The 23,635-nt window shown below is 46.5% G+C and overlaps 1 protein-coding gene and 1 pseudogene across 2 annotated transcripts in view; both read left to right on the plus strand.

Annotated features, from left to right (window-relative positions):
• RCSD1 (RCSD domain containing 1) overlaps positions 1–21,577 on the plus strand; it is a 74,471-nt gene extending 52,894 nt beyond the window's left edge. Inside the window, exons 2-7 of one of the 2 annotated variants that reach the window (XM_061120183.1) lie at positions 506–607; positions 1,707–1,796; positions 6,014–6,085; positions 11,380–11,583; positions 13,658–14,293; positions 19,443–21,577. In XM_061120183.1, coding sequence (XP_060976166.1) covers positions 506–607; positions 1,707–1,796; positions 6,014–6,085; positions 11,380–11,583; positions 13,658–14,293; positions 19,443–19,475 — 1,137 coding nt within the window. In that variant the 3' untranslated portion in view covers positions 19,476–21,577. The remainder of the gene's footprint in view (positions 1–505; positions 608–1,706; positions 1,797–6,013; positions 6,086–11,379; positions 11,584–13,657; positions 14,294–19,442) is intronic. The other variant, XM_061120184.1, reaches the window with a different exon arrangement.
• Positions 6,095–7,909, plus strand: LOC133040460 (small ribosomal subunit protein eS25-like; annotated as a pseudogene).
• Positions 21,578–23,635: the final 2,058 nt, after the last annotated feature.

A 23,635-nucleotide genomic window follows, 5' to 3' on the forward strand; every position in this document is an offset into this window, starting at 1 on the left:
GAGACCCCCCACAGCCACAAATAAAAAAAAAAAATTTTTTTTTTTAGTTCAATCCAGGGCATTTGCTCGTCCCACTAGCTACAATCAGGCACTGGACTCTCTCCAGTGCATTTTGCCAGCCTCCAGTTTTCAAAGCTCCCTTTGACTAAGGGGAGACAGTGTCTCTGACACAGCCCTCTGCAGGCCAGGTCTTTGTAGAATGAGGAGCCCAGCCTCGGCCTGCCTCCCAGATCCCTGGGCCCTCCACGGCCCACCCCCCAGGGCAACTTTAATTCCTTTCCAGATCAACAGAGCCACACCCTGGGCCAAGGACATTGTAAATATTCATACGAAATGCAGTTGATGAACTGAGTTTTTAAAATAGCTGATGCAGAAGCCAATTACAAAATGCTGGGGAAAGACCTCACTGTCACATAGCAGGCACCTCGCGTGGCCCCGTGGCTGATGCTCAGCAGTGCCAGGTGTATATTTGCTGCTTAACTTTGGCTTCCCCTTGGTTTGCCAGGAACGGCCGGCACAGACCAACGCCATTGTGGACGACTCTGCGCCCCCCTCGGTGGCCCAGTTGGCTGGGCGGTTCAGGGAGCAGGCAGCCGCTGCAAAGGAGGTGAGTCAGGCGGCATCAGAGCCCCTCTCCAGAGAGGGGACTGCAGGAAGGGGAAGTCTGGGTCAGGCCCAGAGCAGAGGGAGGGAGGAGGTTTAGTGATTACCAAATTAGGAAGCGAAATCAGAGAGGGGTCTCTCTGAATGTGAGGAATGTCGCCATGCCGCTGGGCCTGGGCAGGGTCTTTCCTCACCGGAGTGAGGCTTATACTTCGGCCAGGAGGGAGCAGACATGGGGCTGAGCGTTGAAAGGCCTGATGTCCGAGATGGGGCTCTGGAAGCCTGGTCCACCTCCATCCTCCACTGATGGAGATTCAGAACTTGCACAGCTGTGCTAGGCCTGGGCTGGTGCAGAATAAAGAAGTCCCCACACCAGGCTCCTCCCCTGAGCCTAGGAATTCAGAGCACGGGTAGATTCCAACAGAGAACTAGGAAGCAAGGACTGACAGGGAAGTGCATTCAGATAGGAAGCAGGGATCAGAAAGGGAAGGGATCTGGTTAGCAGTGGATTCTAGAACCCTGGTGGAGAGGACAATGTCAAATGGGGCTTTGTAGTGTTGCAGAAATCTGGGCCAGATTTTCTCTAGTCCTACAGTCTGAGAAGCTCCTTAGAAGTGGAATGTGGGAAGGGCACCCCAGTGTCGGGGGAGGTTTATCATGGCCCCTTGGGGAAAACGAGAATGCTTTTTTAGATGCGTTGTTTTGCGGTTTTATTTTTCCATCTGAAAAACACGTCCATAATTTCTAGACACAGTAGGCGTGTTATAAAGGGTGAAGGAGAGAGTACTGATCTAGGGCTCTGGCAGTGCCCAGAAGCTGGATATGAGTGTTATTTTGAAATGTTGCTTCAGTCTGATGAACTCAAGTAAAAGAGGATGCCAGCAGGAGATCACTGGGAGAAGCTAAACGTCAGAGTGGGTAGACAGTACACTGGAGTGACTTTATAGTTAACTGGCAAAGACAGGCAACCTCACTCCATTCTCTTCTCCACCAGACATTCCTAAACATTCCTAAAGCCAGTTTCCATTCCTTCCTCTTCCTCCCTGTTGCCTGATTAGCTCTCTCTCTTTTTCTGTGTGTCTGTCTGTCGCCCTTCCCTCTAGACACCAGCCAGTAAACCAACCAGAAGGAAACCGCCCTGCTCCCTCTCTCTGTTCCCCCCCAAGGTAGAGCTGGGCCAGAATGGTGAGGAGGTAAGTGCTGCTGCCTCCGGGGCTCCAGAGATGCTGGTTATGGATTTGCTTTCTCCTTCTTATGGGAAGAAACCCTCAGTTCACATTTTTAGACTTTAAAGGCTGTGCAGGGAATTTCTCCTTTTCAGATTCAGGAATGAGCCTTCTTTTCTTGATGCTTCCTGTTCATTTACTGTGAGAATGAAGCCCCTTCCTATTCTCTCTTACTGAGCCTCCTTTATGATTTTTCAAGGACAGTAGCACTATTTTTCAAGCCTGAGCATTTCAGCCAAGAGAATGGGCCATCGAGTATTACCACATCACATCAGATTTAGGACTCATGAAAGTCATGTTTGATTCCCAGGTCTGACTTATATGATCTTCCATGTGCCCAAGGCATCTGGAAAGACGGTCTGCGCTCACATGAGGTAGAACTGCAATGAGATAATTGAGTGTTTCTGTGGTATCTTGTACAGGATGGCTATTATTCTGGATCACTGAAAGGAAACCAGAGCCCTCAGGAGGCCTCATTGCCCTCAGCTATAAATAGCCAATGTTACCGACATAATACAGGCTCTGGTATCATAGATCATAGCCAGCAATGGATTCCCAGCCTGCATGTTCACCTACCCTTATTCATCTAATTGTAGCTGTGAGAGGAACTTGTCCACACCCTCCCAGGAGCCCATGAACCTTCACTTGTGGTTACAGTCCCCACCAGGAACAGATTTGCATGTTCTATCCTTCAGCCTGGGAGGCCAATCCCCAAATAGAGCAAGCCAGCCAAAGATAGTCCAGTCCCCATATCCACTGTGACACCTCTTTCCCCACTGTCTTTTTTGGGGGCCAGCATCTTGATGACAGACGGACATGGTAGCCACATGGCCTTTGGCGAGCCTCTCCTTGTCTGCTTTTTCTCACCTATAAAGTGAAACATCTGGAGTATATCAATGATGTTCAAACCTTTTTGTCAACCCAAGGCATATAAGCAGAAGCCCATCAGATAAATCAGAAAGAGCTGCTCCCTGTCAAGTGGAATGGAGAAGGGGTTGTCTAGAGCCCCATGTGCTCTGGGAATACTACCACCCCCCCACACACACACTGAACAGAGATCCTCTGGGATGAAAATCCCCAAGAAACACAGTTGAAAAACACTAAGTTTTTGGGGGGGTCTCCTCACATGCTCACATTATGATTCTGTGACTTTGTGGGTTCATCAGCCAACATTCTGACCAAATACATATCAACAACTTCTCTTTGCTGAGGGTCATCTTCCCCTGTGACCACCCTCTGGGCTTGGAACCTGTGTTAGGCAACACGCTAAGGCTGTGGCCACTAGGAGCCCCCTGTGAGGCTGCCCCCTGACTGGACTTGGCCTTGGAGAAGTCCCTGCACTGCACTGAGCCTGCTTCCTATTTTGTAAAATGGGACAAGAGCACTAACCAGTCATGGGGGCTGGATGGGGATGTTTATTCCCTGGATAAAAGTGGAGTGAGCCAGGTTAGTTCAGTGGCTCTGGGAGAAATAAGTTTGCATGTTTCATTCCATGGGGCACCACCAGAGTTAAATGGTCTGTGACAGCCAAGGGCTGAATGAATGGGAGGTTGGATCTTAGAAGGAAAGTCCTGGGGTGACAGGCTGCTTGCATATGCGTAGGACATTGCTTCCAGATATCAGAGATTCTTTGTCACCTTGAAATTCACACAAAAATAAAACAAGCAGCCAGCTTTGTCTGGCTGGGTTAGATGGAGGCTGTTGTCCATAATCCTTCCATAGTCCCATGGTACAGCCTACAGAAGCCCTAATGCTGGGAGCCTTGGGGGCCTGCAGGGAAGGCCCCAGTCGTCACCTCCCAGTTTCCAGTGCACAGTGCTGAAGGGGTCTTACTAGCTCTTCTTCATTCCTGCCCCCTCCCTATGCCTCCATGAGCCTGAGATGGTGAGGCCAGCCCCTGCCCCGAGAGTGTATTGCAGTTACCCCTCTCTGAAGGACCCACCCAATACTGCGTTTCAATGTAGCCACTGCCTCACCTGCCCAGAGAAGGACTGAAAAACCCGGTCATTATTCTAGTCATTATTGGAATGTCATATATGGACACGCATACACACAGAGAGACGTCAGGTTGACTTGATCCTTCCAACCTCGTGAGAGGCCGCCACTTGTCTGGAGCTGCTGGTTACACAGTAAAGGAGATGCTGCCCCTTGCGGCCACTCCTAGGAACTGCACTGGCGGCTCCTCGATTCTTCCTGTTTGAGGTCAATTCAAATCAATAAGGGTTTTGTAGGGCATGAGCTGGGTTCCCAGCACTGTCCTACGAGGAAGGGACTGTGTTTATTGAATTTGTACTCTCTTCAGAAGATAGTGATCAGTTATGGAAGAGAGGAGTTTAAAATTATTACATTAAGTGAGTTTGGTCAGCACAATTGTTGCAGTTTCAGGAAGGGCATCTTCAAAAACACTGGCTCATGTGAATTTTCACTTTCAAGCCCAGAAATTAAGGACGACCAAATCTGTTCTCACAGTGGCCACAAGGCTCCTTAAAAGACTGACCACTCTGGAAATACGTCTGATGATGCAAACTCATGGAGCCAGAGGCACCTGAAAGCTGGAGGAGGACTTAGAATCGCTTATTCCAAACCACTTGCCTGCTTGGGTCTTGGTTGGGAAGGCCGAGGCCAGGGCATCCATCTAGCTCCTGTCACAGCCAGTTGGGGACTTTCTGGGCGGTCCAGTGGTTAAGACTCCAAGCTCCCAGTACAGGGGTCATGGGTTCAATACCTGGTTAGGGAACTAAGGTCCTGCATGCAGTGCAACTCCCCTCCCAGAAAAAGGCCAGCATCAGAAAGGGCTGGGAGGGGGCCTCCTGAGTCCTAGCAAGTGACTGATCCACTCCAGCACCATCCCCCCATTGCTGGGCCTTAAAAAGGTCACAGAGAGTTCTGTTGAGTGAGTCTCTCTCTTTCCATCACTAAACTCATCTCCCTCAATAAATATCTCAGGTTTATAAGAAATTGGTATTATTCCTCTTATAATTCAGGTAGTTTAGAATATGGGCGCAAGAGGCAGTGTCCCCAAATGTAGGTTTTTTTCCTGCTCTGGTCTCTGTCCAACAACATGGAAGTCATCAGTTTCTTTTTATTCATCACCATCATCACCATCATCACTGTCATCATTCCTACACGTTGAAGATCAATATACCCATGGAGCTAGAATCAAGCTGTAAGGATTTTACGCAAAACAAGGAGTCAATCTTTTTAGATAATGTAAAATCCAAAAACTGACAAGATTCCTGACACATATTCATCACAAAAATATCTCTAACTAATGGCATATATATGTACATATATTCATATATATATATATATGTATGTATGTATATGTATATCTCAGACATCATCCACTTTTAGAGGGCAGGCACACTCCAACAGTAAAGAATCTTCCTGCAGTGCAAGAGACCCAGGTTCAATCCCTGGAATGGGAAGACCCCCTGGAGAAGGGAATGGCAACCCACTCCAGTATTCTTGCCTGGAGAATCCCTTGGACAGAGAAGCCTGGTGGGCTACATACAGTACATAGGGTCACAAAGAGCTGGACATGACTAAGCAACTAACACTTTCACAAAATCATGTTCATTTTTTTATATAACCAACACAATGTCTGGAATGTAGGGGGTACTCAATAAATGTCTGCTTAATCAAAATGAAAATTCAATGTTTTGGAAAATGATAGTTTATAAACAACACTATTGATGAGGTTTCCCAAAATATTATTAGTTCAAGGAAAGAATTTCAATAATACCTCTGTCAGGTTTCACTCCAACTCTATGGTTTCTTGTTATATTTGTGACAAACAGAATGGATGGTCACTTGCCCTTTCTGTTTGAAATCCCCTCCAATTGTTTTCCCACATTGTTAAGGTCATGGGCTGAAGATCTTATCCCTCTCGGACATAGTCTGTTCCCTCATGATGACCATGAAGGCATTCTTCCTGGACAGGATGTTCTGCTTGCTCCAATGCATAGGTTCAAGTGGTCTTGTGAGTGGCAGGAAGAGGGAGAGGGGAGGGGCAGCCTGCTGGGCCTAGTACCTGAGGAGGTGAGTGAGTCCCTGCAGCTAAGTGGGGAAGTGATGAAACCACCTTTTTGTTCTCATTCCAATTGTGGCTTCTGGGCTCCAACCAGAAGCCCACTTCCCTTCACCTTACTCATTTGGTTGTTTTGGTCCATTTGCTTTTATAGAAGTCACTGCCCAGTGCAAACCACCCTCCTAAAGTCAAAGTGAAGAGCTCACCTCTGATTGAGAAACTTCAGGTAAGTTCAGAATGGTTCAGAAGTTCAGAATGTCACTACCTCTTGTCCAATATTTGCATGTCTTTGGGATTCCTGGGGGTAGTTCCATATGTCACCTGGATAGTTGACCTTTGATAACCAGCTAGACATTAAAGTGCCCTGAAGCCTTTTTGTCCGACATCTTAGCAAGGCGGCAGTGGTTGCAGTTGCTCTCCGGCCTTCGCTATGCCGCCCAAGGACGACAAGAAGAAGAAAGATGCCGGAGAGTCAGCCAAGAAAGACAAAGATCCAGTGAACAAATCTGGGGGCAAGGCCAAAAAGAAGTGGTCCAAAGGCAAAGTTCAGGACAAGCTCAATAACCTAGTCTTGTTTGACAAAGCAACATATGACAAACTCTGTAAAGAAGTCCCCAACTATGAGCTTAGAATTCCAGCTGTCGTCTCTGAGAGACTGAAGATTCGTGGTCCCTGGCCAGAGCAGCCCTTCAGGAATTCCTTAGTAAAGGGCTTATTAAACTGGTTTCAAAGCACAGAGTTCAAGTGATTTACACCAGAAACACCAAGGGTGGAGATGCCCCAGCTGCTGGTGAAGATGCATGAACAGGTCCCACCAGCTGTACATTTTGAAAAATAAAACTTTATTAAATCAAAAAAAATAAAAAAAAAAAAAATAAAGTGCCCTGAAGGATGGGAAGCTCTACTTAAAGGCAAAACACTAAAATAAGGACCCTATCAAATGTGAACTCATGTCGTTAACACCTAGCAGAGGTTGAAGAGAATGGGATATCTTATGAGAAAAGGACATTATAGTGCAAGAAACACTCCAGGAATAGTCAAGTCCTTTTTAAGGTGTGAATGCAGTCACAAACCACTTCAACCTTATACAGGGCTGAAATTCAGTTGCTAGACATTATACCACTATGGCCAAGTTCATTGTTTGGAAAGCATTCTGTCCTTCCTCATCACCAGTTACCTTGTATGCCCTCACCACTGCGCCCACTGGCTTTCCTAGGAGTGTAAATGAAGCATATAACTGCACTTGATCTCACAATCTTGTTGTGGAGACAAGATTTTCACAGGTTAGTGTTGGTCACTCAGTCGTGTCTGATTCTGTACAACCCCATGGACTTTAGCCCACCAGGCTCCTCTGTCCATGGGATTTCCCAAGCAAGAATACTGAAGTGGGTTGCTATTTCCTTCTACAGGGAATCTTTCCCACCCAAGGATCAAACCTGGGTCTCCTGCATTGTGGGCAGATTCTTTACCAGCTGAGCCAACAGGGAAGCTCAGAATTTTCACATATGATACAATAAAAGACATATGGGAGAGTAAATACCAGAGATCTAAATTGTGGCCAACAAAGGTCCATCTAGTCAAGGCTATGGTTTTTCCAGTGGTCATGTATGGATGTGAGAGTTGGACTGTGAAGAAAGCTGAGCACCGAAAAATTGATGCTTTTGAACTGTGGTGTTGGAGAAGACTCTTGAGAGTCCCTTGGACTGCAAGGAGATCCAACCAGTCCATCCTAAAGGAGATCAGTCCGGAGTGTTCATTGGAAGGACTGATGCTGAAGCTGAAACTCCAATACTTTGGCCACCTGATGCGAAGAGTTGACTGGAAAAGACTCTGATGCTGGGAGGGACTGGGGGCAGGAGGAGAAGGGAATGACAGAGGATGAGATGGCTGGATGGCATCACCGACTCGATGGACATGAGTTTGAGTAAACTCCGGGAGTTGGTGACGGACAGGGAGGCCTGGCGTGCTGCGATTCATGGGGTCTCAAAGAGTCGGGCACGACTGAGCGACTGAACTGACTGACTGACTGATCCAACTCCTACTGCTTTAGACCAGGACTTTTTTTTTTTTTTTTTTTTACAGTTGGTATGGGTTTTTTTTTAATTTGTTATTTTTATTATTTGGCTGCACTGGGTCTTCGTTGCACTATGGGCTTGCTCTAGTTGCATCTCATAGACATAATTGCCCCGAGGCATGTGGGATCTTAGTTCCCTGACGAGGGACCGAACCCACGTTCCCTGCTTTGGAAGGCAGACAACCAAAGAAGTCCCTAGACCAGGACTTTTTAACCTCAGCATGATTTAGGCTGGATAATTTTGTTTCAGGGGGCTGCCTCGTACACTGTAAGATGTTTAGCAGCAGTCCTTATTCAGTAGATGCCAGCAGCACTCAATAAACTGACAAAGTGTCCCTAGGTATTGCCAAATGTCTCATGGGAACAAAATCATCCCCCTGCCCCCTACCTTAGGTGCGATCCACTGCTCTAGAATTATAGAGCAAAAAGAAAGTCAAGTGGTCGAGAGTAATTGACGAATACTTTATGAAACACCTATTCCCTGAGTTGGTCCCCAAGGGTGGCTGGAAAGGAGGGAGGGAGGTTCTCCTGGTGTGGGAAAATGTGAACTGAAATGCAGAGGAGGATCAAGCATGATAGGCCTGGGTCAGGCCTAGAGAAGATGCTCAAGCTTTCACTGCAGTCTCAGCAAGGCTCTCCTGCACTGGATTCCCCTGTCTGGGTCCAACTAATGAAATTGATTCATCAACCTTGTTGTGGAGTCGTTCTTAGGGATGTGTCAGGACAAGTGGTCACAGCCTCTGTGGTTCTCAGCTACAGGAGAGCCCAGAGATTTCACCCCCAGCCCAATTTGGTGTTAAGAAAAGCACCTCTGGTTTGGGGTCATGAACCTTCCTGGTGAAGGGTCAGAAGGAGTCTTTCTGAAGTTTAACTCATCATGAAAAGCCCTGATTCCATCTCAGCTGCAGGGAAGGGGTGGGCTGTCCATCACTGTAGAAGGCTACAGGACTCCCATGTACCTCAAAGGGATCTCTCACAAGGAACCCCTAAACTCAGACACCCCTCCTTGATGTCAGGGGTGTAATGCAGGACACCTACTTCCACCTCCCTGCAGCCCACCACAGCCCTCAGTCAAGTGCTAGAGATTATCACGAAGACCATGCACCTTGAAATTTTGGTCTTATTCCCCTTTTCCAGTCATTAACAAGTGTCTTAGGGAAACATGGAAACCTGAGAATGAGGTTTTGATCTCCAATTGTTTAATCTTATGAAGAATGTCAGTAATAGTATATAATTTGATCAAATTCCTTAGGAACCTTACTTTGTTGGAACTATGTAGGGAAAGAACTAAGAAATGCATCATCAGCTCAATTTTTCTTCTAAATATTCTACTGGAAGAGATAGAAACTATGATGTGTCTTCATTGAAGAAGTTCATAATTCAAAGTTCAAGGGACTGGCCTGGTGATCCAGTAGCTAAGCGTCTGCACTCCCAATGCAGGGGATCCCTGGTCAGAGAACTAGATCTGGCAAGCTGCAACTAAAGATTCTGCATGCTGCAACTGAGAACCAGTGAAACCAAATAAATAGAAATAAAACATTTTTTTAAAAGAAGTTTTCCACTGGCTAGAAGACCCACTTTATTTGTGAACAGTATTCTCTAATATATAATTTTATTTATTTACTTTTGGTTGTGCTGGGTCTTCAAGGTGGCTTCTCTGGCTGTGGAACTCAGGCTCTAGGGCTTGAGGGCTTCCGTAGTTGTGTCTCTTGAGCTCAGGAATTGCAGTTGCCCAGCTCTAGAGCCCAGGCTCAATAGCTGTGGTGCACGGACTTTGTAACCCCCAGGCATATGGGATCTTTGTGGAGCAGGGGTTGTATCTGTGTCTCCTGCATTGGCAGGTGGATTCTTTACCACTGAGCCACCGGGGAAGCCCGTGAGCAGTCTTACAGAGAGGATTTCCCAGCTCGACATTGAAAGGGGAAGAAGACCTCTTTTAACGCCCAGTTAACCTCCGCACTGCCAGGAAGCCTTCCGAGCCATCCCAGTACATCAACTCCCTCAGCCTGTGTGGTTCAAACCTGTCCCTTGGTACCTGCCATATGCTGCGTTTAGACGTGGCGTGGGCTCACAGTGTTGCTATGTAACTTCTATATTTTTAATTTTACCATGACACAATCTTGTCTGTATTATAAATTCTTCCTTCAAATCACAACAGAAGTACTAATGTCATCTTAAACATGTATAATGCTCTATACTTTGCAAGTCCTAAAGTCCCATGTAGGAGTTCTTCAGAGTGACAGAGCCTTGGCTGACAGGAGGGTAGCACCAAGGAAAGTCTGGAGGGAGAGGGTGTGGGTCAGATAATGACAGGAGAGAGTAATGGGACCAGATCATAAATGACTCTGAAGGTCAGGCTCAGTAGATTGAGCAAATAAAGAATCCAAGATACCGAAAGGCTACTGGACTCCCTGTAGGTCACACAGCTATCAAGTGGAAGAGTAGATATCTGGAGTCAGATGTGTCTGCATGGAGAGCATTGTCTGCCCCTCAAGCCTGGTCCCTTCCCAGCAGACCTTGCTGCTGGCTTTTCTGCTCTGGCCGATGCAAGTGGGCAATGATTTGGAAATGTAGAGGGTAGAGCTGGAGGAACCGGTTCCCCTAGACGATCCTAGGGGACCCAGGGCACTCACATTCAATCCCTCCTGCACCTTCTCTGAGGCAGTCGGATAGTTCTAGCACCACCTGCCTCCTCCCCCAGCAACCTTATGACTCCCTCCGGCCCTGGTTACCTTTGGGTAACCCCTTCTCTTTGCTTGCCCTCAGGGTTCATTTTAGTCTGGTGTCAACTGCACTGTGATGCCCAGGTTGGGCACACACGTGCATCTGCACGGCCAGCTCCCCCTGGAGGGGCTTGGGGCCTGCTCTGTCCATCATTCTGGCCGTCCACTGAGGAAGACCCTGTAACTTACTCGGAGGCTGAGGGACAAAGAGACCTGGCTTGAATCCCAGGGCAGATTCCTTAAACACTTTGCTAATTTGCGCCTTGGGAACAAAACTGAATGTGTAGGGTAGAGGGGGAAACTGCACACGCCCAGCAAAGAGTAGGCATCGTGTAAGTGGTAACTGCTACTGACTCTGACGACAAGGACGGTGAAGCTGCTGACTTAGTGTGAGATCCTGATGCCTGCAAGCCCTGGAAGTTGCTCTTTTGGCCTCTTTGTCTATAAATTGGGACTGTCCAATGCATTTTTGTTAGATCAAATCAGTACTTCCTGGGCCTTCTGGAATGCAGGCTGGAGCAAGCCTGGTAGCAGAAGGTAGACAAAGTAAGCAGGTCTTCCAGGAGCAGGACGTGCTGTGACAATGGATAATTGGTTAGGAAATAAGAAAGGCCTCATGGTACCTAGTCTCAATCAGTTCTAAGGCCAGGAAATCAACATGCTAGAGTAGGAAATTTCATCTTCTCTCTTCCCTTACCTGAAATTCCTCATCTTTCCCAACAGGCCAATTTAGCCTTTGATCCAGCAGCCCTGCTTCCTGGGGCCTCTCCCAAGAGTCCTGGATTCAAGGCCATGGTGTCACCATTTCACAGCCCGCCTTCTACCCCCAGCAGCCCTGGAGTGCGGTCTCGGCCCAGCGAACCAGAGGAGGTGCCCGTCAGCTTTGACCAACCTCCTGAAGGCAGTCATCTGCCCTGTTACAATAAGGTAATGTCTGGGTCCCAAGTATTGTGATGTCTTTGTTTATAATGTCTGTGGACATGTAGGCACTGGGCAACCCTGAATTATCTCTACCCTGTTGTTGTCCTGAAGGAAGGAGGACACACCTTAGCTGTGGTCAGAGCTGCGTTTTAACAAAGGCTATGTCTCCTCTTTCTGGCAAGTGATCCCTGAACTAAGCTCACCCTCTACCGAGCCTGTCTCTCTCATCCCCCCTCCCTGTAACTTGCTCCCCTCACCTGAAAGGCAGGCATGGGGAGGGAGCGAGTTCTCCATCCTTTGTGGAGAGAGAGAGGGGGATTCACAACTGACCCCAGCTAAGACTTATGTCAAAAGCAGTGACTCGGCAAAAAGGAGGACAGGGTCACTAGGTTGTCCTGTCCTGACTTGATCCAAACACTCCTGAGTGACCAAGAATAGGCTCAAGTCATGTTTGTTGCATCTTGCATCTAGGGTTAAGGGGCTTCCCAGGTGGCGCTAGCGGAAAGAACCTGCCTGCCATGCAGGAGACGTAAGAGATGCAGAATCGATCCCTGGGTCAGGAAGATCCCCTGGAAGAGAACATGGCAACCACTCTAGTATTCTTGCCTGGAGAACCCACAGGCAGAGGAGCCTGGAGGGCTACAGTCTATAGGGTCACAAGAGTCAGACATGACTGAAGCGACTTAGCTTGCCCGCCCACCCCAGTTAAAAAACATCCAAACTGTTTCCTTTGCAAAAAGATGTGTAACAAGGCTTGTTTCTGTGGATGCTACCTGGTGGTTTGTGTGTAATTTCATCAAATCCCTGCCCTACTGGAAGGAGGTAAGAATCAGGGAATCAGAGGTGCATACAATCCAATACACTCCAACACTACACCCAGCAAATTTGGCCAGAGCCATGGAGAGGCTAAGAGTTAAAGGGCTCCAATGCCAGGAAATGCTATTAATAAATGGACGTGACTTTAGAATTATGGATGGAGAGAGCAGGATCTTCTGGACGCTTCCAGAGAATCCATCTAAGAAAAAGAGATCAAATATGCAGAAACAGGTAGAGCCCAAGGAAACAAAAAGGTGATGCGGTGGGCTTGAGCCTGCTGGCTGGGGACAGAATGGGGATCCTTCAGCCCAGAACAATAGAGAGACCCCTGGGGGCAGAGAGGAACCCCAGGGAGAGCCCTAATACTGGGGACTTTAGTCTTGTGACAGCAGTAAGGAAGCAGGTGGGATTATTTCTGAACCCCGAAGGCCATGAGGACTGAGGCCTCGATGGTATGCAGGCTAGCCTCACTGTGGGCTCAGCAAAGTTTCTGGGAAGCTCTTTTAAAACCAAGCATTCACTCTAAGCCACTGAGACGAAAGTAGGAGTGACAAACACAAAAATGTAACGTGGCGTGTGGTATCTCAGTTTCCCAACCAGGGGTCAAACCTGTGCCTCTGCGTTGGCAGGGGGGATTCTTAACTGCTGGATTACCAGAGAAGTCCCTACTTTGCACATTAATGTTTAAAGGACACATCATGTGAATAAAGTAGAGCATCTGATATAAACATCCCACTGAACTTCTGACAAAGTCCAGTGGACCAAGGTGAGGCCTAGTTCTGAGTCTCACACACTTTCTACTCACCTTTGTCAAAGTAGCGTCCTCAAAATGTTAAAACATGACTCTAATATGAAATAGAGATTTTGTTCAACTTGTTAATGTATGAGGAAATCTATAAGTTGGTAAATCTCATTCAAAGAACTGGTTATTTATAGGCAATTAAATAGAACAAAGTGAGAATAAAATTGCTAAGTTAGACACCAAACTGATTGATGTTTTACAGAACAATAAAATCCTAGGTTATCTTTTCTTATTGGATAGAAAGCATTTTTATCTTTACCCACACAAAAAAAAATTCTGCAGGTTACCATATAATACCATATACCCATAGGGCTCTACCTATAATAAATAGCAAACAGTGCTACATCCTCATGGGAAATCAAATGATCCTCAGGTGGGGCTTGTGAAACTGGCATTTGAAAGAACATGCGTCCTCGCCTTGGCCTTTTTCACAGATGTATATTGCTTAACACTTTCTTCCAGGTGCGGACAAGGGGCTCCATAAAAAGGCGCCCTCCTTCCCGGAGATTCCGAAGGTCCCAGTCAGACTGTGGGGAACTGGGGGAGTTCAGGGCCGTGGAGCCTTCCCAGGAGAATGGTGCCAAGGAAGAGAACGGGGACGAAGTGTTCCCGGCCAAGAGCAAAGCCCCAGGATCCCCTGCTCTGCGGAGGACGTCCAGCGGGGCAGGGAAGCTGGAGGAGAAGAGCAGAGCCGTGGGGGAAGCCCAGGAGCCGGAGAAGATTGTGGGGGGCTCCGAGGAGGGGGCTGGCCAGCATCCAGCCCGAGCCTCCAGCTCAGAGGTGGAGGATGGGTGTGGAAGCCCCACAGAGGAAAGACCGGCTGGAGAGCAGACAGAAGAGCCTGCAGAGGTGAAGGAGAGGGTGGCCAGTGACGAGGAGGCACCTGGACAAAGCAGCCAAGACACAAAGGGGCTGGAGGAGGGAGCCGTAGAGGAGGAGACCCCTCAACCCCCTCCTGGAGGAGGGGCGGGCGGCCACAGCCCAGAGCAGGGGACCAGCGAGGAAAAGCAAGATGAGGGGGCCAGCCTCAAGCCAGGCTGCAGCCCCGACACTGGCCACGCCCAGCCGGACAGCAGCGGCGAGGTCCCCAGGACAGAGGTGGGCGCCCTGCCTTGTCCCTCCCACCCCACTCCCAACCCCCAGGACAGGGCAGGGCCAGCGCACCCCTTTTCCCATGCCCTGTCCCTTGTATCTGTCACCAGTCAGCCAGCTGTGCAGTAAGAGGGGTGCTGGATTGAGACCGGCTGTCGTGATGGGGAGCAACCAGAAAGGGAAGTGTGTCCATTGCTCTGCCTCTCACTGCCCCGCAGCCCTGGCATCTTTCTAGGTGTGGCTGAGACCCACACATCGAGGCCTCTTGGTGTGGTGTCTGGGCCTGGGCTCATTGCTGTGGTGGATTCCGAGAGCAAAGGAGGTACTCCTTCCATAGAAAACTCACAGGCTAGCACCTGAGACCAGCCATTCCTTAGGGTGCAGGAAAGAAGGCAGGGCTTCTCCTAGGGAAGCCTGGAGCACAAGTCGGGGAAACAGTTTGTATGTGGAGTGCCGGTGCAGCTTCAGGGTGAAGGCAGCTTTTGATTTGAGCCTTTAAAGGAGGTTTTGTGACTACAATAAAAAAAAAAAAAAAAAAGAATAAAAATTTTTAATATAAAACTATACTCCAATTGAAAATAAAATAATTTTTAAAAAAGAAAGCACACAAAATGAATAGAGGAGGCTTTATGTTCCATCTATGTGACTTCCCTGGTGGCTCAGACGGTAAAAGCGTCTGCCTGCAATGCAGGAGACGTGGGTTCGATCCCTGGGTCAGGAAGATCCCCTGGAGAAGGAAATGGCACCCCACTCCAGTACTCTTGCTTGGAAAATCCTATGGATGGAGGAGCCTGGTAGGCTACAGCCCATGGGGTCGCAAAGAGTTAGACACGACTGAGCGGCTACACTACACTTTATGTTTCACCTGTTCATGCACAGGGGTTAGATACCTACTACACATGGGTGGGGGGAGTGCCTCAGTCCCTTCCTTCCTGCTGGACCTGCATTTATTCACCTGGCTCCTTCTACCACTCCCAGGAAGCCTACCTTGACCTCACCTACCTATGCCTCAGGAGCAAGACCAGGCTTCCACAAGAAAAGTTCTGTGTCTCATCCCCTACCACCACCCCTGACAATCTCATCAACAAAGTCACCCTCCAGTGTTTCCCCTTCCCTTTGTATTAGTTCATTCATTCACTCAAGCCACCATCAGCCTCTGACTGCATTAGCCTCTTATCTGGCTTCCTGCTTCCATTTTTTCTGCCTATATAGTCCATTCTCTGTACAGCAACCAAAGAGGTGTGCTTGTGTGTTTACTCTAAATGTTAGTAATTTCTAAAATTACTCATGTCCTTAGGGCTGCCATAACAAATTGCCACAAATTGGCAGCTTAAAAACAATACAAATGTATTGTCTCACAGTTCTGTAGGCCAGAACTCCAAAAGCAGGGTGTTTTAGGGTTGCTTCCTTATGGAGGCTTGGAGGATGAGTCTGCTCCATGCCTTTCTCTAACTTTTTTCTCTAACTTCTGGGACTGCTGGCAACCCTGAGAATCCTGTCTTGCCTCTTCCAGCTTCTGATGGTTGTCAGCAATTCTTGGCACTCCCAGGTTTGTAGACTTATCACCCCAACCTCTGACTCTGTCTTCACATGGCCTCTCCTCTCTCTTATAAGGACCCCAGTCATTGGATGTGGGCCCACCCTAAGTCTAGAATGATCTCTCTTGAGATCCTTAAGTACTTCTACAAAGATCCCCTTTCCAAATAAGGTCACATGCACATGGACTGGGGGTTAGGATTGGACATATCTTTGGAGGAAGACAACTCACTCACTTCTGCTCGCCCTTGTTCCATGGCTTCCAGGGCGCTCAAAACACAGATTCCAAACCCTCTGTGAGGCCCTTCTCTGCGTGGGGGCCCTGCCGAGCTCCCTCTGATGCTCACCTTCTCTGTATCCCAACCCTGCCGGTGTGTTTGGTTTGGTTTGGTTTTTCCAGTGGTTAATATCTAGATTCTTGAAGCAACTAGGTGAAATAATTTATAAGCACAAAATTGGTTGAACAGACTCAGCCTGTAGCTCTCAAATGCCATCTGAGAGCTGTCATTTAGGACTGTGCCCAGATTGCATAGGCCTGCCGTGCATACCTTCCAGCCCTCCTTTTTTGTGGTTGTGTTTTTATACTCCAGATCCTAATGTAACTTTTGAATGTTCTTTCTTCAATAGTAATACTTTAAAATTTTTGGATTTTTTGATTTTCAAGACACTAGTTTCATTTTCTTATTACTTAAATGCGAGGTGCTGCCTCTTTACAAGAGCTTAACAGCATCTCATTTCTCATTTAATTGCATGTGTCACAGCCTCACTGTGTGCAGAACACTGTACTAGTTATAGTGTGTGTGTGTGTTGGCCACAAACACACATCCACTCCCAAGGAGATTTTAATTGAAGAATGATAAATTCTTGAAAAAATTCTTGAGGATTTAGTATGTTAAATTCTTTAATATACAGGGATAAATATGAGTATGTGTGTGAGGTGCCAAGTGAACAAAAAAAGACTCAGTTGAAAATAATGTCTTTTCCAGAAACTGTACATCCAAACTTCCCCTTTTCCCCTTGCATCAGACCAGTAATAATATGCTATTCACTGAGACTTTTCAGTTTATCCACTCTTCTTAAAGAATTGGCAAAATTTGGTAAGGTAAACAAAAGGTATGGCCTATAGATTCCTAGTGTAATTTTAAAATAGAAGCTGGCAGACATAGCAAAGACTTTCTCCTATTTTGCCTATTTTATTCATGTCAATTAATGAACTAAATTAATAAATGTTAGAATCATTTTCCAACTGACCTGTATCTAAAATTACTGGGTAAACTCTAATTTTTATTACATAGTGCACAGAACAAATTCTCATTTTAAAGATTCTAGCAAACATGGGAGTATGGAGGATGGATTTTTTAAACTGATTTACAATATTGTGCTGGTTTCAGGGGTACAGCAAAGTGATTTGATTATACATATTCATTCTTTTCTATTATAGGTTATTACAAGATATCAGATATAGTTCCTTGTGCTATACAGTAAATTTTTGTTATCTGTGAGAATGAATTTTGAATCTCTATCCTCATCTTACTCTTTGTGCCTTCTCTTTAGTAGGCATAATCACCATAAATCACTCAGTGTTCATATTTTCAGTCCTATTTGGGCTTGATGGGCTCAGTTGCAGTTATTTTGGACAAAGATATATTTTTTAAATTCCTGCATATACTTATCCCTTCCTCTTGACAGTCTTTGACATTGAGCATATTCTTATGTAGTTGATCTGATCAATATATTTCTACCAATCAAAGAAGATTGGGGATTAGAGGCGGAGGTAGGGGGACCGGTGTTGGAAAGTGTTTCTTTAGTTCAAGCTGCCTCTGCCTGATCCAGGAAAGACCTGGGACAGGTATGGTATCCCAAAGGGCCTGCCTCATACTTGTCTTCCCCGGGAAATCCTTTGGCACCATTGCCTGAGGTATTTTGGTTCTACCTTGACCAGGCTTGAGAAGACCAAAAAAGAGTTAGAAGCAGTGCCCCTCCCAGATTAAATAAATTATCTGGGAGGTTTTATTTTTACAGAGGTTCTTTTGTGAAGCAGTTTATTCTGATGAGTAGAGCTGGTATCCTTTGTGGCAACTTGAGCTCTGTGACTTTGGACAATTCCTGTCCCTTGTTGGAGACAGTCACTTATGAGCTGTCCTTCTGCATGTTTTTGTTGTCCTTCTGCACCTTAATCTTGGTTTCACCATGGAACTGCTCTGATTTTCTATATTAATCCCCAAAGTCCAATCACTCTCACACCCACCTTCTTTGTCAAGACTTGTGAATGTCATTGGTGGAGTTCACAAAACCATGCTGCCTGGATCTGTTATAAACTCTTACCAACCTGGCTGAACCATATCCATCCTCCGCTGGGACACCCTTTTACTGCTTCTGTATCATCCTGTTTTCATCCGCGTTCCCCCAACTCACTGCCTGCATCTTCCTCTCCTGCTTTGCAAATGACCTCATCTCCTGTTTACCCAAAAGGAAGACCAGCCTGTTTGTCACCTGCCTCATACCCTCAAAGAGTCTCTTTTCCCTGTGAATCCAAGGAGAGGCCCTTTATACTTGATAAGACTACCCCCCTTGTCTGCTGTGTCAATCGTTTTCTGGACTTTTCTACAAGATATTTGTAGAGCATACGTGTGCCTTTTCAGCGAGGGGGTTAGACCAAGATTTTCCTGTTCGGTGACTCGTCTGTATTTCCAGCACCTCACTAGCTCGCCCCTTTCTGCCTACAAACATTTATCTCTAATCCTAAAGATAAATCTCTCAACTTTGCTCTCTGACCCTCACTCTCACCAATGACTTTGAAGCTCAGTCATGCCCTCCCAGCCACCAAAGACCTGACATGTCTCTGCTCTTGTCATCCTCACCTCTCTGAAACAGCTGATGCTGGCAACCCACCCTAGAAACCACCTCCGTCCTTTAACCTCTGTCTGGCTGGGCTGCCCTGGCCCCTTCTCGGCCTCCCGGCAGCATCAGTGACTCCTGCAGCTGGCCCTCCCCATCACCTCCTGGCCGCTCCCGATGGTTTAGCGCCAGCCCCACTCTCAGATGGCCCCAGCCATGCCCCCACAGGCCAGCAGTCCCTCATTCCAGACTCCCAAAACCAGACTGCTGCTTGCTTTGTCTCTTCAGTCACTTTCAACCAAACCTGAAACTCCTGTTTAGCCATATACATTCCTGCTCATGAGGTACTTTTCCTCTTTCTCTTTGATTCTTAAGCAGTGTTTCAGGATGATGAAATTAACGGGAGTGAGTGATGAGGGGAGAAGCTAGGGCAGTGAGGACACGGGAGGCCAAGCATCAAGGAAAAGCCAATGTCCTTGTTGAGAGCCCAAGCTCTGATCCCGGGGAAATCCTGACTCCCCCACTTGCTAGCTGAATGACCTAGGGAAAGTCACTTGACTTCTCTGTGCCTTCATTAACCCACCTATAAGGAGAGCAAACAGAAGTTCCAAGCTCATACTGCTTTTGTGAGGAGTAAATATGTTGATGAGTGTGAAAAACTGTCAGTCACATAGCATTATTATCACTATTGTTACCTGACTTAGCACCCCCAGGAAGACAGGCTGAGTGTCCAGATTTCCCTCCTTGCCTCCTAATTTATTCCTTCCTCTTTTGCTCTCAGGATAACACCCCTGTCCAGGACACTAAACTGTGAAGAGCACACTGCACCTAGGGATGCAGCTGCTAGAGCCATGTCTTTGAAAGTAGCAGCAAGGATCATCGTAGCAGCAAAGGAAGCCATTGCAGGACATGAGGGGCTGAGGGGCTGAAGTCCGCCTGAAGACCCAGGGTGCCATCCCCAACCTCCACACCGCCGCAGACGGGGAGGGCGTCTGAGGGCAGAAGACTCATCAATTTGTATCACTTGATGGACTGTTTTTGGTTTTGTTTTTTTGTTTGTTTTTTTTTTTTTTTTTTAAGAAAACTTATTTAAAACAACTTGCTGTGGTGACAACTCCCCAGGGATACTGGTCAACCTGTGGGGCCCAGATCCACACCCACCTATCCCTACAGCTGACCTCAGAACTGGACTGGCATTTACCTAATCAGATTGTGTTTATATAAAGTGATAGCCTTTTTATTATTCCTAAGTTTTCACAGTTCTCAAATGGAAGTAAAAGCTCATTTCAGGTGGCTAGAGTCAAAGTAGGATCACTGGAAATATACATCCTGTAAGTTACAGAAGACCTGAAATTGTACGGAGACCCTGAAACAACCTTTCAGCTTGGTCAAATTTGACTGGTCAACCAATTTTGAAAACACTGGACTAGAAGAGATAATTATTGAAACATTTAAAAATATGTGTCTGTTTCAGCAACAGGAGCTTTGAAAGTGAAAGCAAAGTCACTCAGTCGTGTCAGACTCTCTGTGATCCCATGGACTGTAGCCTATGAGGTTCCTCCATCCATAGAATTTTCCAGGCAAGAGTACTGGAGTTGGTTGCCATTTCCTTCTTCAGGGAATCTTCCTGACCCAGGGATTGAACCGGGTCTCCAGCATTGCAAGCAGACGACTCTACTGTCTGAGCCACCAGGGCAGCTCCCCATTTGGAGCTTTCCCATCTGGTGATTTACCAGGAGCTTTCCCATCTGGTGATTCTCTAGTTGGGAGTTTTCAGCTCAGGACAAGGAGGCAGAGGCAGGCAGCGCCTCCTTTGGAGAGGCAGAATGTCAAGAGGTTTCACAGGTCTGCACTTCATTTCCTCTTCCTGAAAGCAGAGCAGTGATACCCGAGCAGTTCCTGCCCTCTGGTTTATCCTGGGAAGATGAAATTTGTGCTTCCAATAGGGGAGCCACGAGCCTGAATTAGCTATCTCCTGGGAAGTGCACTGGGCATCATGATGTGCAACCCACATAATAAGGACATCCTTCCCTGACTTGAATGGAAACCCAGGGTCTCCTCCCTGACTCAGGAGGGATGGAGTGGGTCTTTGGTCTGTTCTCCCTGAATAGCTCTTGCTTTAACGTTCTGTTAAGAGAGTGCAGGAAGCTTCGCTAGGAACAGGGGGCCTGACTACCCTTTTCTTAACATACCCTCTTCCCTCTTCACACACTCCTGCTGAAAGATGCTCATCCAAATAAAATTTTAATCTTTAGTGTTGCTCCTTACTCAGATTTATTTCAGTATCTCAACATGCAGATTTGGTAGTTGGAGCAGTTGTTTTTCTGGAGGTCTCTTAGACCTTACTCGATCTACTCTGACTTCAAAAAGTAGTTTCCCAGACTAAAAGGCCTTATCTCACCACTGGTACCTCAGTTTTTATCACCTCGTTACAGTTTTTCTAACTCCAGAATAGTATTAATATTTGATATATACATTTTTTCAAAAGCTATTTTTAAATTGAATGTAGCTTCTAAATCTTGTAATCTTGTGAAGACTGATACTATAATAAGTTTTGTATTTTAGCAGAGTTTGGGAGATGTGTGTGTCAGTTATTTTGAGATCTATATACTATCTATCATCTGTCTATCTACCTATCTAATCTCTTGACAGAGATGTATACCCCCTAAACAATACATGGATTTATTTATATACGTCTTTGGGTTGTTTATATATACATGCACATATCTAGGCAAGAGATCTGAGAATGTGACCTTGGCTCAGGGTGTGTGTGGTGAAAGGGGGAATCTGCCACTCTTCCTTACGAGAGAGAGGCATGGAATAGATGGGATGTGAATGTAAAAATAAAACTCTATCTTACATACCTTACAATAGCAGATGAAGAAGCAATAAAAATGACAAGAATGTGACACTGAAGGAGCATGTGTGATGGTATCAAAAGCCTCACCAGTTCCCTGTTAATCACATATTTGATCTGTTTTGCGAGAACATAGAGACCCTATTCCCAGGCATTGTTATTGGTGACTCCTGGTGGGGAATTCATGAAGTGTACGCAGGACCCTGTTCCTTGTTGGTGCTGCAGCCTGGGTGTTTAATGCTCTCTCTTCTCGAAATACTGTGGTTCAGCGATGCATCACCTTAACTGAGACTAGGACTTCACACTGGGGATTAAAGAAATCCATTCGTGTTTTAGGTGGAACAGAGTCATCACCAGGCCAGGAAGACATTCTTTCATTCAGGCCCCGTTAACAGGTTGAAGGAAAACACTGTTTCTTCACAGCTACAAGGTTGAAGAAAAGAGTCAGAATCATTCTTCAAATTCCTTTGTAGTCCAGCTTGAATTTTATACTGTGTTTCTCCTTTCTCCAGAGAGGGAGCATGAAAAAAACCTGTTTTGAAGGAATATGCCAGTATTGAAAAGGGCACTGTGATGCTGTTTGAGCTGCACGTATCCTTAGGTAACCAACCGGCTATGACCACAAAAACCTGGGAGACTCGGGACTCCACTGTCTTCACTGAGGTCACCCTGAACAGGATCCAGTTTGCCAGACCAGTTTTGGCTTGTGACCAATTGACTAATCATTAATACATGTTAGATAATGGAATAAAGGAGTGCATGGACAAATAGTTCGTCATCATCTTTTGATTAAGTGCTCTTAGAGGTATAAAACTTTAATGCAGTTGAATGAATGAGGACCTTTGGCTGCTAATGAAAGGAATTCAAACTGGCTGATACAAAACAGCTATGTCTATGAGTCTCTCTCTCCCCACCCCGCCCCCTTCCTTTCTCTATTTGCCTATACACTGAATAATATACATTGAAAATCCATGGACAGACCTGAATACAATCAATTAAGCAATGTCAGAAATCTCTGTTACTGGCCTCTGCTCTCTTCTGTTGACCATAGTCTCAAGTAGGCTCTTCCCAGCCTGCAAACCCAATAGAAAGAGCTTATTGTCTCCTAATAACTGTAGGGAAAATCCTACAAAGGTTTTCTGTAGGTTCCATGGGCATCACACATCCATGTTATGAACAAGGAGATGCAGCGATCAGATCGGCCAGTCCCTGGTCACATGCTCTCTCCTGCAGTTAGGGGCTAGGTGAGTTAGTTCTGTCATCTTCAAGGACTGTGAATGGAATTAACAGGGTGCCTCGAGGTTAAACCAGAGTGCTGTTACTAAAAGAAATGATGCTGGGTAGGCAAAAACAAAAAACAAAACAGAGTCTGAGCAAAATTTAAGTGCTACTCAAATAAAACAGGATTGGTTTTCAGAAGCCACCAAAGAAAATCAGTCTCATTTTTTATGTGATGTTTGCTGTGTCCAGAGCCAGTCCGGAGCTCCAATGGGTTAAGTCAGTGTCTATGTTGTTCATTGTGCCAGTGCCTCATGTATTATAGGTGCTCAATAAATACTTATTAAGTAAGGAATGATTGAGCTGATTTCAGACTGGAATAGGATTATCCTCAACATTTATCACTGCCGGACGCCCTCCCTGGTACCAGATGCCTGAAATGATTTAATTAGCAACTGATTCCACTGCTGCTAGTCTTCCCAGTCAAAATGCATATCCTGAGAAAGAATATTTTAGATCTTTGTCATCACATCTTGAATTGAGTTTGTTCTAGAAAACCTTCTAGAAGGGATTGAAAAAGAACAGCAGAGTACATGAACGTCTAGCAGCAGCTTCCACGCTTTCCTGACTTCCCAGTCCTGCTTGGAGTAAGGCAGGCCCAGTGATGTCATGGTCAGAGTGGCTGTGGAGGCTGAGAAAACCATTACTCCAGCTCTGCCCTCAGAGTCAAGGAGAGCTGTGGGAATTCTGGAGAAGCCACAACTGCAGTCAAATGGGGCAGGAAACTGTGGTTCTTTGATCCTCCTCAGAGAAAGGGGAGATGATGAATTTGTTAAACGCCTCCCATTATAAAGGGAGCCACACACTTCAAAAACAGGAACAAAGAGAATTCTTGACTC

Source organism: Dama dama, chromosome 20, assembly GCF_033118175.1.
Source record: "Dama dama isolate Ldn47 chromosome 20, ASM3311817v1, whole genome shotgun sequence".
NCBI classification, from domain to species: Eukaryota; Metazoa; Chordata; class Mammalia; order Artiodactyla; family Cervidae; genus Dama; species Dama dama.